The sequence below is a fragment of the Jatropha curcas genome, chromosome 11, assembly GCF_041381405.1.
Source record: "Jatropha curcas cultivar XTBG-Jc1 chromosome 11, XTBG_Jcur_1.0, whole genome shotgun sequence".
NCBI classification, from domain to species: domain Eukaryota; kingdom Viridiplantae; phylum Streptophyta; class Magnoliopsida; order Malpighiales; family Euphorbiaceae; genus Jatropha; species Jatropha curcas.
The window spans coordinates 26,655,600-26,671,378 of record NC_143161.1 but is presented as its reverse complement, the minus strand read 5'-3'; the positions used below and the strand labels follow the sequence as shown (position 1 = coordinate 26,671,378).

The 15,779-nt window shown below is 32.2% G+C and overlaps 2 protein-coding genes across 2 annotated transcripts; both read right to left on the bottom strand.

The window, feature by feature from the left end:
• Positions 1-4,834: 4,834 nt before the first annotated feature.
• Positions 4,835-11,046, bottom strand: LOC105634428 (long-chain-alcohol oxidase FAO4A). The gene is made up of 3 exons (XM_089716635.1): positions 10,752-11,046; positions 6,794-7,063; positions 4,835-6,709 (listed from the first exon to the last, which is right to left on the bottom strand). Exons 1-3 carry the CDS (start codon positions 10,986-10,988, stop codon positions 4,934-4,936), a joined length of 2,283 nt encoding a protein of 760 aa, XP_089572761.1. The 5' UTR covers positions 10,989-11,046; the 3' UTR covers positions 4,835-4,933.
• Positions 11,047-12,026: 980 nt separating this feature from the next.
• On the bottom strand, positions 12,027-12,686 carry LOC149492843 (uncharacterized). Its single transcript, XM_089715967.1, has one exon. The coding sequence runs from the start codon at positions 12,684-12,686 to the stop codon at positions 12,027-12,029; it is 660 nt and encodes a 219-aa protein (XP_089572093.1).
• Between the last annotated feature and the right edge of the window lie 3,093 nt (positions 12,687-15,779).

The following is a 15,779-nucleotide window of genomic DNA, read 5'->3' as shown; positions in this document are numbered from 1 at the left end:
TAATTGATTTTTACAAATTGACTTTTTAATAAATTTAAAATTTATAGAAGAGTTTACAGGAATAGATTTGAATTTATTAAATGTGAATGAAAGGTTAAGAACTCGTTTGGAACAAATGAATTCTACAAAATTTTATGGAATTCATTTGGAAATCCAAAATGTTGTGTTTGGAATAAGAAAAAAATATATATATTTAAATTCTATGAATTGAATTCTATGGAATTGGGTATGCCTAAATCAAACTTTACTAAAATTAATGAAATTTGTAAATAAATTCTACAAAATTGACCATTGAAATGTTTATTGATAAAATTAGCCTCCATTATAAACTCAACTATTTTTACTTTTTTTTCCTTTTTATTTATTTTCTTTGGAAAATTTCCATACTATAACAATATTATTTTTTTAATCCAATAATAACGTTAGTTTATATTTTTAACTTTTTTCCTTTTTATTTTTTCTTTGGAAAATTCCAAACTATAACAGTGTTATTTTTTTTATTCAATAATGATAGTTTATATTGTTATTTTTTCCCTTTTTGTTTTTTTTTTTTTGGAAAATTCCAAACCAGTAATGACTTTTTTTTTTTAAGTCTAGTAATAACATTAGTTATTATTACTATGAAGCTATAAAAACTCATCAACAATTGTTTTCAAATGCAGTTAAAAACAATAGTAACATTCTTAATATTTTTTTTTAGTTTCCAAATTAATTACTTAAATCAATAAAATTTTTTACATCAATTAAAAATAATTATTATGATGAATTTTACTGCTTCTATAATTAATTAATCAGCATGGAATATTAGTGTACATATTTATATGAAATTTATTATTTATATTTTAATAAAAAACGACAAGCCATTATATTGTGCACAATAAATATAATTGGTGTTTGTTATTTATTTTTATTAAATTATTATGTCAAGGGTGTTATAAAAAATAAATACAAATGAATTTTCATTTAAGAATTTATTCCACATATAATTTAGTGGAATTCAATTGAATTCCTTATTTTAAATTATAACATACAAAACATGACAAATTCATTTGCAAATGAATTTTACTTGAAATTTATTTACAAATGAATTCTACAATCATGATTCATTTTTTCCAAAAGGACTGTAAAAGCGGAAAAAAAAAAAGTAGAATAACAATTGCCCTAAACTAAAATTAGAGTTAGACGACCGGAGAGAAAAGACTTGAGTGACATGACCTTCTAATGCTCTTTCTTTTTTCCATTATTTTTAAAGCTAACTAATTACCTATTATAATAGGGAAATTAAGAGAGAAAAAACAAGTAATTAGATAACAAATTACTTTCGGAAATAATAAACATATATATATATATATATATTGGTGAAAAATAATAAACATATTTCAATAAGGAGAAATGTAAGTATCAGACAATCCAAAATATGACTGTTGCTATAATATGAAAACTACTTATCAAATATATATATATATATATATATATATATATATATATATATATATATATATATATACACACGACCATGAGGTTTGATCCCCTCGAGCCGTAGAACGTAAAGGGTCTTGGTTCTTTTAATAAAGTGCGCTTTTTAGAAATTGAATTTATGTCCTTACCTTTACGAAGATTGAGATCGCTAACCTCCTCAACCAACACATTGTTGATTACTTAATTAATCCTAGGCTAAATCATTAAAAAAATTTTAAACTTTGCAGGTAGTTTTAATTATACACTAAATCTAATTTTCTTGTCCTAGTATCCAAGTATTCGGGGAGGGGGATTCGACCCTAATCAGTTATCTGGTCGTATACACACTTACCATTAGACTATGTCTTGGTGTGCAAATTATATATAATTTAATGAATAAAATATTATTTTTATAGGACCCATACTCTTTCTGATGGTAAAGTTAACTCACGATAATTTTAGATTTATTTATATAAATATTAAAACAAAAAAAATAATATATTCATCTTAAAAATAAAATACTTTTATTTATTTATATAATGTTGACAACAAGTAATGACTCTCTAAAAATAAAATTACATCATAATGAATAATGCTTATTTTTGTGAGATATCTAACTTAAGTATAATTGATAGGTGTTATTTTTCTAGTATTTTTAATATAGTTTTTATTAGGATTTTTTATTTAGTTTTATTTATGTTTTTGTTCAAAACTTCCTTGAATTATATGTCACTTGAACTTGAGAAATTTTGCAGAATTTTTATAAAAAATCAGCCAAAAATGCAGAAAAGACTGTACTCAAGCCATACCAGATAGCATGCCCGTGCTGAAGACCAAATTTTGCATTGGGCCGAGATTGTCAGTTCCACCCCATACCGCTTGGATGGACCCGCATGAGATCCTTTTCTGATGTACCAATCAAGTTTAAATCCTATTTAGACGCTGGGAGAGTCATAATTTGGAAGAGTCCTAATTTGGAAGAAATATAAAGCCTACACAGTTTCCTATCTCCAAAAGATTTCTTACTCAATAAAGATTCATTTTCCTAAACGAACACGAAGATATTCTAGAAAGTCTATATAAATAGAGAGACTAGCCATAGTCAAGGGGATCCATTCATTGTATATTCCATTTGGAGTTCTAGTATTTTTCTACATAGTTCTCTCTCTCTCAAAGATTTCAAGCATCCAAGATTTGTGCCAAGATTCAAGAAAGCCATCCACGTAGCTTTTGTCTAGTTTTTATTTCTAAACTCTTAATCTTGTTTTTCTTTTCATTATTCATTATTGATTATGAAGTTTTATTCAAGTATTATTGAGTTTTATTTAATTACTATGTCGAACTAAAACTCCCATACTAGGGATTTGATGTAGCTTAATTTGATTCCAATTTATAATATTAGATTTGTTTTTCCTTGTTCATGATATAATTTATTATTGAACTTAATGCTTTCAGGCAGAGTTTCTCCCCTGGATTGATTTATTTCATTAATCACTATCAGGAGAAGGATTTTTGATATGAAAAAGGTAATAAATTACATGAGAATAATAACTTGATGCGGAAGCTATATGGTTTGACTCATGGGGGGTTTTCATAAGTTAATGACCTTAGGTTATGAATTCACAAAACAAACCATAAAACTTAATAATTTAATTCATGTTTGATTGCGCTATTGGAAGATAGGTAATTAGATCGGATTAGAATAGCTAACAATACATTGGAAGAACTTGTTAGTGATTTTAGAGTTATTTCCCCTACTTGAACAATTAAAATTGATTAACAAACTAATAAAATAAATTGGATAGAATTAAGTGAAATCAAAATCCCTAGTAGTTTTAAAATCCTTGATTACTTCTCATCTGAATTTTGATTGCTTGATTCCTTTCTGTTTTATTTTCAGAATTTACTTTTCTTATAACAAATCTCTCTTATTGCCATTTAAATAATAATAGGTTAACACAATTTTGGTACTTGATATACAATCCCTATGGATACGATACTCTTCTCACTCTATATTACTTGTTGCGATTTCGTACACTTACAAAAATCACTGTCAATAATTTCAATAAACTTCAACTAAAATTTCATGCTTAAAAAATGGCAAAACAAGAACTTGAACTAATTTTCTATGCTTGTAGCTAACTAAAATTATTATTTTACTTGGTTTTTTATGAATTTAAATTTTTAACCAATATTCAAGGTGTTATTAAACGGTAAGTTTTTTGTTAACCTAACTATGAGAAAGAGTAAATGTTTAAAGAAAATAATATTTTATTCATTAAATTGGATATAATTTGAAATTAGGGTGCTATTATAATTAAAATTAAAGTTCATTGTACTAGGAGAAGAAAGTAAATTTAGGGTACAATTAAAACTACCCGCAAAATTTGAGTTTTTTTAGTGATTTATTCAATTAATCCTGAAGGTTTGACATTTTCTTTCCTTTTTTCAATATTTGAGATTAGGGTGACTTAATGAACTGACAAAGTTCTGTAATGCAATATTTATGGCTTATTTTTAGATGTTGTCCATGAACTATAGCCATTATCATATTGTCGTCCTTTGAATTTAATTTGTAACACTAAAATTCCTTAACTTTGATTTATGTAACAGAAAAGTAACCTTTGTCCGTTTTTTCTACATTGGGGACACCAGAATGCTATATGGTAGCGCACACAGAAGGTTTTTTTTTTTTTTTCTGTACACTTAAACCGGCCTTCTCTCTTTTCACTTTAACTTTATTAGTACATTCTCTGACATTGTAAATCAACCTTCCTTCTATACTCTAATCTTCTCCTCCGTCCATATCTCTACATATCCTCTCTCTTATTTCTCCATTATCACTACCATCACTGTCCTCCTTTCTCAATAATGGTCATTAAGATAATTTAAGATGATTGAGAATGGTTGAGTGTGAATTTGGTGCTAGGGTTGTATAGTTAAAGCCGAGCTTGAGCCTAATGATGTTCAGCTTTAAAACTCATCGAGTCTTATCGAGCTTTTATACATACATATATATAAAATTCTTTTAGATCACTCATGCCTCGAGCTTAAAATTTTTCAAATTGAACTCAAACTTGAAACAAGCTTAAGTGTAACTTGAGCCGAGCCTGAGCCTAAAGTTTCAGACTCGTTGAATTTCGAACCGAGTTAAATTCTATCGAACCGAGCTTTGAGCTTGGGAAGTTCAAGCTCGGCTCATTTACACCACTACTCCAAAGTTCGTATTAAACTATCCAACTTGGATTATGCATAGATCAAATCAAGTTATGTTTATTAATTTTTTTTTGTTTGTTTGAAATTAATGAGTTACCACCGTGACAATGCAGCAAAAGGAAGAGTTAAAAGGTGAAAAGTATAATAGCAGCAAATTAAGTTACTATGGTAAAATTATTGAGTAATTACCATTGAAATCCACAAGTTTTATTTTGCTACAAATATTGAACTGCAAAAGATGCAAAAAAACAATTACAATTTAACAGAATTTCTTTCTCTTAAGCAGTTGAAGAACAGATTGTGCAGTGCAATAAGCAATAGCCTGAACTGTGACCATAGGATTGACACCTAATGCCGCTGGAAATACACTTGTATCTGCTATAAACAATCCTTCTACTTCCCATGTCTCCCCCATTTCATTCACTACTGAGTTTCTTGGATCAATCCCCATTCTGCAACTCCCCATCTGATGAGCTGAACATATCTGTGTCGATAAATCTCTCAATGACCGCGAACTTTCCCTCTTCACGAACTTGTCAAACTCCTTATAACTTTCTTTTTTAACATTTAAGCTTCTCCCTTTGCTATGATGTGTCCCAATTTCTTCAGCTCCTGCTGCTGCTAGTATTCTTAGTCCTTTTTCTAATCCTTTCTGTAAATTCTCTTCGTCTGCAGCTTCCATTTGATAAGATATCGAGTTTGGCGAATTAACTTTTCCTGATCCTTTATCTCTCGCCAATGCAAATATATGAGCAGTCCTCGAAAATCTACCCATTTTCATTTTCATGTCTACACCCGAAACCCATGGCATTAGGCTCGCGAACATACCCGGATGCAATGATGGTGTTTGTATAACAGCACCGTATAATTTATCAGAAGTGACCAAACTCATAGCTGTCATTATCCCTCCTTGATAGCTTTTCTTGTGTTTTTCCGGCCACGCCAATGGTTGATCATCCGGGAAGTATCCCCACGCCATTGTGACAGGATGGAGGTGTAAATGTTTGCCAATATTAGGATTCTTCAAGCCGCTTCTTTTCAACAATGGTGGAGTGCTAAGAGCACCACAAGCGACAATAGTAACCTTTGATTGAACAACACAAACTTCTTTTCCAAATGCAAAAGCAACTCCACTTGCTACTCTTCGATTTCCTCTTCTTCTTCGCTTATGTAAAACCTTAATAGCCTCACAATTAGGAAGAATTAACCCATTACCTGAATTAACTAAATCCAATAGCCAGGTTTCACAAGTTCCTTTCTTTTTTCCATCTTTGCAGCCAAGACAACACCAACCACAATAATGATCAGAGGAAGAATTTCTAGGAATAGTATTTACATTATAACCTAATTCTTCACACCCTTTTCTTAAAATAGCATTGTTAAAACCTTCTTCATTGATTTCAGATTGCACTCCCATTTTCTCACAAACAACATCTAATGCTTCTTTGTATAACTTACTATCGAAAATCTCTAAGCCATAAGCATTACTCCATTCATCAGTAACATGTTGAGGAGTTCTAATAGAAGCTGACCAGTTAATTGTAGAGCCTCCACCAACTGTAGAGCCTGCAAGAACTACAACTCCCATATCATCAGTAGCCATTAACCCAGCAGATAAGTACATTTGATCCATTGAAGGGCCTTCAAGGAGTGAAAGGTTACTTCTTGCAAAATAGTTTCCTTTCTCAATAACAACCACTTTATAACCAGCTTTTGCAAGAACCCCAGCAACCACACTGCCACCTGAACCAGAACCGACCACCACTGCGTCGCATTTGATAACTAATGAAGGATTATTTATTTTTGGCCGGTAAGTAAAGACAGGGAATCCGGACAGTCGAAGAGAGTTTGCAGTTATATCTCGTGGAAGGTTCATGTCTATTAGTCCTTTATAAAGAGGTCCAAACAGCTTTTCTTTTTCTTCTTCATTATTTTTAGCTAGTTTTAATGCAGCTTCCTGTTCTTTTTTGAACTCTGGATCAGGTCCTGGATAGTCCATTGCTTTCCATGCCAGGTTCTCACCTTTCTCATCTACCTGAAATTTGGATTTGGATATGCTATTGAATAGTTTACTATAAAAAGAAGGAAACAAATAAAGAAGGGCATAGAGAAATTGAACCTGAGAGAAGAAGACGAGCAAACAGAGAAGTTTAACAGTCTTGAATAACATCCTGAGGAGAGAGAAAAAGCTGAGAGACCAAGAATGCAATATCTTTTCCCTTTTGTGGAGATGGATTTGAGAGAACTTTAGAAAGAAGGGAAAATGGGTTGAAATGCTAAGTAGCCCACACAAAATGAAGGTTCCAACCCTTGTAGATAGCATCCACAGGGCCACTCGTATCAACCATTTCTTTGGGTGCTTCAATCTCTGGCTTATCAGTCCTCCTATCTGCTTATTAGAACATGGGTGTAATACTCACATTTACTTGCCAACATAACTACTCATAAAAAAAATAGAAATTAAAAAATTATAATTACAATTTTTATTGGCAAATAAAGCAAATTTGATTGATCTGTTTGGTTTTTTGGTTAATAGATGAACTGGTCAGGTCAAATAATCTCAATGAATTTAGATTAAAATGAGTACTAAGGGTGAACCGATCTGCACTTGCTAACTGATTGAACCACTTGCGCAAATCTAAATTTTAAAACATTTTTTACAAAAATTATTTCGATTAGGTTATGGGGTTGGTCGAGTTCATTAATTAAAAATACATATTAGAGTGTTTAATCGGTCAATTTAATTTTAAATTGGACTGAAAAATGATAAAATTGAAAATTGAAAATTAATTATTTTCTATATAGAATTATGTTTTGAACTAAACTGAAGAGGTTATGTCCATCCATTTTTGACATGTTTACCTTATTTTCTATAACCAAATTGAAATTATTTAAAATAATAAACCGAATCAAATCGAATTGAAAACCTAATTTGATTTTTCCATTTTAACTAATATATACTCACCTGATACCCATGACAGATCAGTGGGTTAATAATTTTTTGACCGTCAATAAATTTTAAATAAAACATAACTATTTAATAAAAACAATCAGCAAAACCATGGCTCACATGACAATACAGACTGTGCATGTGGGAAGAATTTCCAACTCCACTAAATGCTCTTGCGTGATGGGCCTTAATTGTAATTAAGTCTCAAACTGAATTAGACGATCGTGGTTTTAAAAAAAAAAAAAAAACCAGCAAAAGTATTTGTGGATTGATATATAAATATTATATACTTGTCATTTTTCACCGATTAGGCATCAACAGTAGAAAATATGAATATGTATGAAGGGACATGAAACATGTTCTCCAAACACCATATCTGAAGCAACAGCGCACATGCGTCAAAAATAAAAATAAAATAAAAAATAAAAAATTAAGAGACATCCATTATTTTAAAACCGTCGGTTTCGATTTAATAAAAAATTAATGATTCCAATTCAACGGTTACAGTTCAAAATCCGATTTTTTAATGGTTCCAACTCAACGGTTCCGATTGTCCGACATTATAAAATCAAAAGTTAAGGAATATTTCTTTAAAAAATATAAAATTTAAATATTTATGAAATAATTTAAAAATAAACTTAAAAGAAAAAAATTAAAAAAAAGACTTAATTTATTTATTAAAAAAAACTTGAACTTATTTTTTAAAATTTGACTTGTCAGAGTTGGAGTGACGTGGCCAGTTAGAGTACGCAAAATGTAGAGGAATAGATCCAATACTATGCATGCAAAAAGCAATTTTAATGTTCCGGACGAATACATTGATTGTACAACAGCTTGCTTAGATCCGGTGTGAATGACAACGTCCATGTATAAGTTAATAAAACATAACTATTTAATAAAAACAATCAGTAAAACAAACGATTGCAGCTCAGTTGACAACACAAACTGACTATATGAAAAGAGTTTTAATTCCTACTAAACGCACATGCATGCAGGAATGATGAGCTTTAACTATGACTTAGTCCTAAACTGAATGAAGTGATCCCTAATAATGGTGATTAAAAAAAAAAATCAGCAAAAATATTCGCCGATTGATATATAAATATTGTATACTTGTCGTTTTTCACAAATTAGGTATCAACAGTAGAAAATATGAATATGTATGAAGGGACATGAAACATGTTCTCCAAATACCATATCTGATGCAACAGTGCACATGCGTCAAAAATAAAAAATTAAGAGACATCCAATTAGGGGTAGCCACGGTTTTAGAACCGCCGGTTTTGATTCTAGAACTAAAATCAAACTAAAAATTGACAGTTCCAGTTACGATTCATATTTCGGTTCCTTAACTGTTCCAAATCAACAATTCTGGGCGGTTATGTGATTGATTTTCTGGCATTATAAAATCAAAATTTAGGGAACATTTTTTTGTTGAAAATTTAAAATTTAAATATTTATGAAACAATTTTTTAAAAAAACTTAAAGAAAAAATTAAATAAAACGCTTAATTTATTTTTTTAAAAAAGGCTTGAACTTTTTTTTTTTTAGAAAAGGGTTTGAATTTAATTTATTTTTTTTAGAAAAATGCTTGAACTTAAATTATTTTTTTTAAAATGAAAGAGGTATTTATAGTAAATTCAAAAAATTAATTTTTCACAGACACCCTTAAATTAACCGCTATATAGTTGTTAGGAAGGTTAATTTAGAGATTTCATAAAAATATTTGAAAAAAATAAAAAATAAATTATTAAAACTGGGTGGAACCTCCAGTTCTTGAAATCACTGATTAACAGTTCCTCAAAAGTTGAAACCGTTATCAAACCGCAGACCTCGAATTCTGATATCATTCGGACAGATTTCAATTCCTCACGATTCCGGTTACGATTCCAAAAACCGGAAAATCGCGACCCCTACACCCAACTAGTTATTACCTATGGCCCCACGCTTTATGAAATAAATTCAAAACAAAGAAAAATCTATTTAAAGTTTAACTTGTCAGAGTTGGAGTGACGTGGCCAGTTAGAGTAAGCAAAATGTAGAGGAATAGATCCCACACCATGCATGCAAAAATCAATTTTAATGTTCCGGACGAATACATTGATTCTACGACAGCTTGTTCAGAACCGGTGTGAATGACACCATCTATCATCTATGTATCAAGTTAATAAAAAAAACTCTTTTAAAAAATTATTATTATTTTATTTTTTTTCTCTCAGTGTTTAAAAATATCATGGTTTAATTGAAAAAAATATTTTTATTAATTTAGAATATATGATGGACTCATATAAAATTAGAATGTCTCATCTGTTAATTAATATGTTGAAAAATATTTTATACATCTCAATCTCGTTAAATACTAACATAGTTGACTTCTATTAGTGAGTGATTTGGTTGATTTATAAGTTTATAAAAAATATAAAGCAAAATTAAAAATATATATATAAAGAATATATAAATGTGATTGACAGTTTGAAAGTAATATGAAAAGTACAAATTACTATAAAAATAAAATAATAAAAAATAGATTAATAAATCTGTTATAAATAGAAAAACCTGTTCATTTATTAATACGTGTAACATCACATAATATTTTGACACTAAAAAATAAATTATTTAACATAATAAATAATTTATATAATTTAAAAAAATATATATATAATCTTTCAGACCAAATCAAATTACTAATTTTTATTTTGAGAGAATTAAATGAAATTTTTTGAATTTTTAAAAGGTTAAATATAATTTTTCTTCTATATTATTAAATTTCTTGGAGTGGTCAGAATCCTTGAACCTCCGTTGAGCTCCACCCCACCCTGAACATCGTACTCCTCTCAGACAGTGAGCTGCTACACCACTCAATATCGTATTCTTGTCAACCCAGGCTCATGTCGGTTCAATGTAATTTCGTATACTTTAAGAACACCTTCGAAATTATAAAATGTGTTTTCCGTGTTACTTAGGTTACTGTTAAATAATTTCTTGACATGCATGGACTCTTGAGTAAACCTTGTGATCGATGACCAATATTATTTTGTATGCAGGTTTGTGAAATAAAAGCAAGCATAAACAAAGGAAGAAAAGTGAAAAAAGAAATATAAATATAATTAAGTAAGGAAAATCCTACGCGTTGAGGAGTTCCGGCCATGGAAGCAGAAGATAGAAAAAACTTGGCGATGGAGTCATCAGCAGCAGCAGAAGAAGAAACGACATCGTTTGACGGCAAGAAAGTATCACAGAGAGCAGAAAGAGATTCCATTTCAGGAAAAGAGAGTGAATTTACATAAAAGGTACTGTGTTTCTCATAATTATCAAGAAAGGTCCCCAACTCGATCACCTCTTCTTCCTTCTTTTGCTGCTCCATTCTGCAGTAATAGACAGAGACAGAGAGAGAAGCTTTTTGATATTAAGTATATATGTGATGGTTTGATTTAGTTTGGTTCTATATATGTATATATAGCAAGTAACTATTAATAGAAATTTAAAAAAAAAAAAAAAAGGAAGAATTGAGAGAAAGAGAGAGGGAACACGTGGAGGAAATGAGAAAGCAAATGCTGTTGATCACAGTAGAAGACAGTGTATAGCGTGTCAAGAAATCCTGCTCTTCAAGCTAGGTAATTTATTAAGTTAGGTGATATATGTCCCATCAAATCAAATCAAGTTAGGTGAGAATTCTGTTGAGCTCGAAATTGATTTATTAAGGTATACTCAGATTCAAATTTTAGTGAATATTAATTTATTTAAAAATAATTGAATTTGGCTCAATTAAATTGTAAATGAACTCATATTCAGTTTAGTTGTACTTCATCCATCCACAAATAATTCTCACAATTGCACACTTTTTATCTCTTAAAAAAGTAATTTAATTTATCGAGTATAAATTGATTATATTATTTTTATTCATAATAAAGAGAGATTTCACAATTATAATAATTAATTTTGTAAAAGATAAAAATAGAAAGAAATTTTACTATTTTTTAAAATTCATAAACGTGACACTTATTTACGGAGAAATGTACTTTCACAATTATGGCAATTATTTATGGACAAAGAGATTATTTTGTAATTAAAAAATAAAATTATTATTTATTTCTATGTTTAAACTCGAATTCGAACTCAAACTTATTCTTAACGTTAAAGTTTATAAGTTTCATTTCAAAACTCAAACTCGGCTAATAAAATTTATTCAAGAAGTTTTTTGAACTGAGTTTTGAGTAATTCATAAGCAGCTTAATTTTTTTATTAAGAATTATTTATGAATTATGTAAGAAGATTAGCTTAAATTAAATTTTAGTCAACTTAATTTGGTCTAATTTGCATGATGTTACTGTGCGAGGGGTTGTCATAATAAATAAATTACTACTACTTTTTTTTTTTTTGAATAAAACAAGCTTTCATCTTATTAATTCAACTTATCAAAAGCCAATACATCCATGATAAAATTTGGAGGGATAATACCCCACTCCATAAAATCAGCCTGTAATAGAGCTGCTCTTGCAAGAGAATAAGCAACCCGATTGGCTGATTTACGAACAAAAGAAATAGAAGACAAGTTAATGTCACTCATCAATTCTTTAATCTGTTTAACGATCAAACCAAGATATGATAAATCCTGCACTTCTGAATTGATCAAACGAACAACCACCATACAATCTGATTCGACCAACACACTTTCTTCAAGATTCAGAGGCTTCAACCAGCTCAAGGCTTCTCGAATCCCAATAGCTTCTGCCACAGCCGCATTCAACGTAGTTCCACAATTCCTACTTCCTCCTCCAACCATATTCCCATCATGCCTCCTCAAGATCCAACCGCAAGATGACTTACCTGAACTAGCATCATATGCCGCATCAATGTTCAGTTTAAGCATACCAGAATCTGGGTTCTTCCATCTGACTGAAGAATTCAAAGAAACAGCTTGAACACCAGAGATAGGAAGCTTGATTTGTTGCGCCTGCTGCCATTCAACTATATTTCGTCGAGCACCATAAAGGATTTTGTCTACATTCCAAGCCCTCTGCTCCCAAACTCTTTTATTCCGATGCAGCCATAATTCCCACATAAGGAAAAAAGATAACTACTGCTGCTCCTTATCTAAGAACATTTTACAGCAATCCAACCAATCTTCCATACTAGAGACTCCAGTAAAACATCCAACTCCACTCATGCTCCAAACTAACTTGACATAAGCACAGTTATAAAGACAATGTAAGACCGTTTCATCACTAGCTAAGCAAATCGGACATAAAACGCTGACCTCAACTCTTTTTTGACGCAAGTTCTTGGCCACTGGTATATGATTAGAAACAGCCCTCTAGATAAAATTGAGTATCTTCTTTGGCACATCCATTTTCCATAAAAAAAGCCACTTCCTACCCTGGTTTGAGTCTGCAGGTGGAACCAATTCTGTCAGTTTGCGATACCCACTTTTAACCGAGTAGCTTCCTCGTCGTTCAAACAGCCAGCTCCAAGAATCATCACATCCTGCACCTGCAAGCGGTATCTTCTTGATCTCATTCACTTCCAAGGGAGAAAATAAAGCCATTAAAATCTCCTCATCCCAGCTACTACCTCCTTCACTCGTTAAGAACGATACCTCCATATCCGCCAGACCAGATGTATTATTAGAAATAACCCGAAAACCAGGGACCGAAGGAATCCATGGATCCTTGAAAACAAACGTATTCAGACCAGACCCAATGCGCCTAAAGGCTCCTTTTCGAATCAACCCCTGCGCAGCATGCACAGTTTTCCAAATAAAGCTTGGGTTTGATCCAAGCTCTGCCTCCAAAAAAGTCTTCCCATGAAAGTATCTAGCGCTATACACCTTAGCAACAAGAGAATTCAGGAAACATAGCAGTCTCCAGCCCTGCTTTGCCAGAAGGGCAATATTAAACTCCCTAAGGCACCTGAAACTTAACCCACCGTCTTCTTTTCTCTTTGCTAATTTCTGCCATGAAGTCCAGTTAATGCCACTATCTGCAGAGGATTTCCACCAGAACTTGTTCATAGCTTGTTCAAATGTATTCACAATGCCCAACGGCAAGAGAAACACTTGCATAAGATAATTAGGAACGGCTTGTACAACTGTTTTCAATAAAACTTCCTTCCCAGCTCGACTCAACATCTTCCTCTTCCATCCACTGATTCTGCCCATTACCTTACCCAACACATAATTAAAAACTTCTCTTTGATTCCGACCCACAACCGTTGGCAACCCAAGATACTTCTGAAAACCGGAAACCTGCTGCACTTGTAGCTCTGCAATTATTGCTTCTTGCATGTTTACTGGAGTATTTTTAGTAATAAATACTTCAGATTTTGTAAAATTAACTAGCTGTCCAGAAGCCTCTTGATAGAGGCGAAGGCAATGTTTTACCATAAAAGCATCTGCCACAGAAGCTTTGAAGAAGAATAATGCGTCATCCGCGAAAAAAAGGTGATTAATTTCTGGAGCCGACGATTGTACTTTCACACCTGACAATTGCCCATTTCTATGAAAGAAGGATAACAAAGCTGAGAGAGCTTCCGCACAGATGATGAAGAGGTAAGGCGACAATGGGTCTCCTTGCCGTAAGCCCCTCTGCGGAATCACCGGACCAAAACACTGTCCATTATGACTGAAATTATATTTAACAGAAGTCACCACTTTCATGATTTTTTCAACCCACACCGCACAATAGCCCAAACGAAGCAACAAGCTTTTAAGAAAACACCATTCTACTCGATCGTAAGCTTTGCTCATATCAGTCTTTAAAGCAACAAAAGCATCTCTACCTCTGCTTCTACCCTTAAGCCAATGCATTGTCTCAAAAGCTATCATAATGTTGTCCGTTATCAGTCTTCCCGGAACAAAAGCACTCTGATAAGCAGAAATCACTCCATCAAGACTATGTTTCATATGATTGGCCAGGGCTTTACAGACAATTTTATCGATTACATTACATAACGATATTGGGCGTAAATCAGCAACATACTCCGGAAGTTTCTTCTTTGGAATTAACACAATATTTGTACAGTTTCTACCCGGTAGCTCACCATCACCATTCAACACAGACAGACAAGCATTCGTTACCTCGACTCCCACTATACTCCAAAAACATTGATAAAACGCAGGATTAAAACCATCCGGGCCCGGCGCTTTCTCAGGGTGCATATCAAAAAGAGCCTGTTTTACCTCTTCTGCCGTAAATGGTCGTAGAAGTTCAATATTCTGCTCTTGTGTCAATTTTGTTTCAACACACTCCAGAACAGTTTCAAAATCCCCCTGTTCGGAAGTAAATAGTTTTGAATAATAACTACAAATAATATCCTGTAAGCCGTTATCCCAATCATACCAATTGCCGTCCTCGCCACGTAACTTATTAAACGAATTCTTCTTCTTCCTTGCCGTAGCCATCACATGAAAATAACAAGTATTTTGATCACCATAGTTTAACCAAAACTGCTTCGCCCTCTGCTTCCAATATAACTCCTGTTGATAAAGCACCTCCTGATAAGCCAGTTTAGCCGTTCGATATAATTCCACCGACACACTATCACTACCAAATCTAAACCTGGCCATTTGTTCCCTACAGGCTGTTATTTTGTTTTTAAACTCCATTCGTCTCTCCTTTCCCCATTGCTCCAATCTAGCTGCACACAATTGGATTTGCTCTGAAATATTCAAGCCACTTCCAGCTCTCCATGCATCATCCACAACCTGCTGAATATTTGCTTCATAGAGCCAACTATTTTCAAATTTAAAAACTTTTGGCACATACTTTACAACCGAAATACCTAGGGAAAGAAAAATAGCTGAATGATCACTGTTAGAAGTTTCCAAATTATACAAGATTGAATTCGGGAAAGCTCTTAACCAACTAGTCGTAGCCACTGCATAGTCCTGCCGCTCACAAACCCAGTCATCGGAATCTCTACCATTCACCCAGGTAAATTGATGTCCAGAATACCCCACATCCATTAATCCACAACCTTCCAAGGTATCACGAAATACATCAATACACCACCTCGGTTGAGAGCTTTGATCCCTCTTATCACCATAAGTTAACAAATCATTAAAATCTCCTAAAACCACCCATGGGAGGTTGGACCGGTTTGATAGACCTCGAAGTAATTGCCACGACTGTCTTCTACGATTACATTCTAGGAAGCC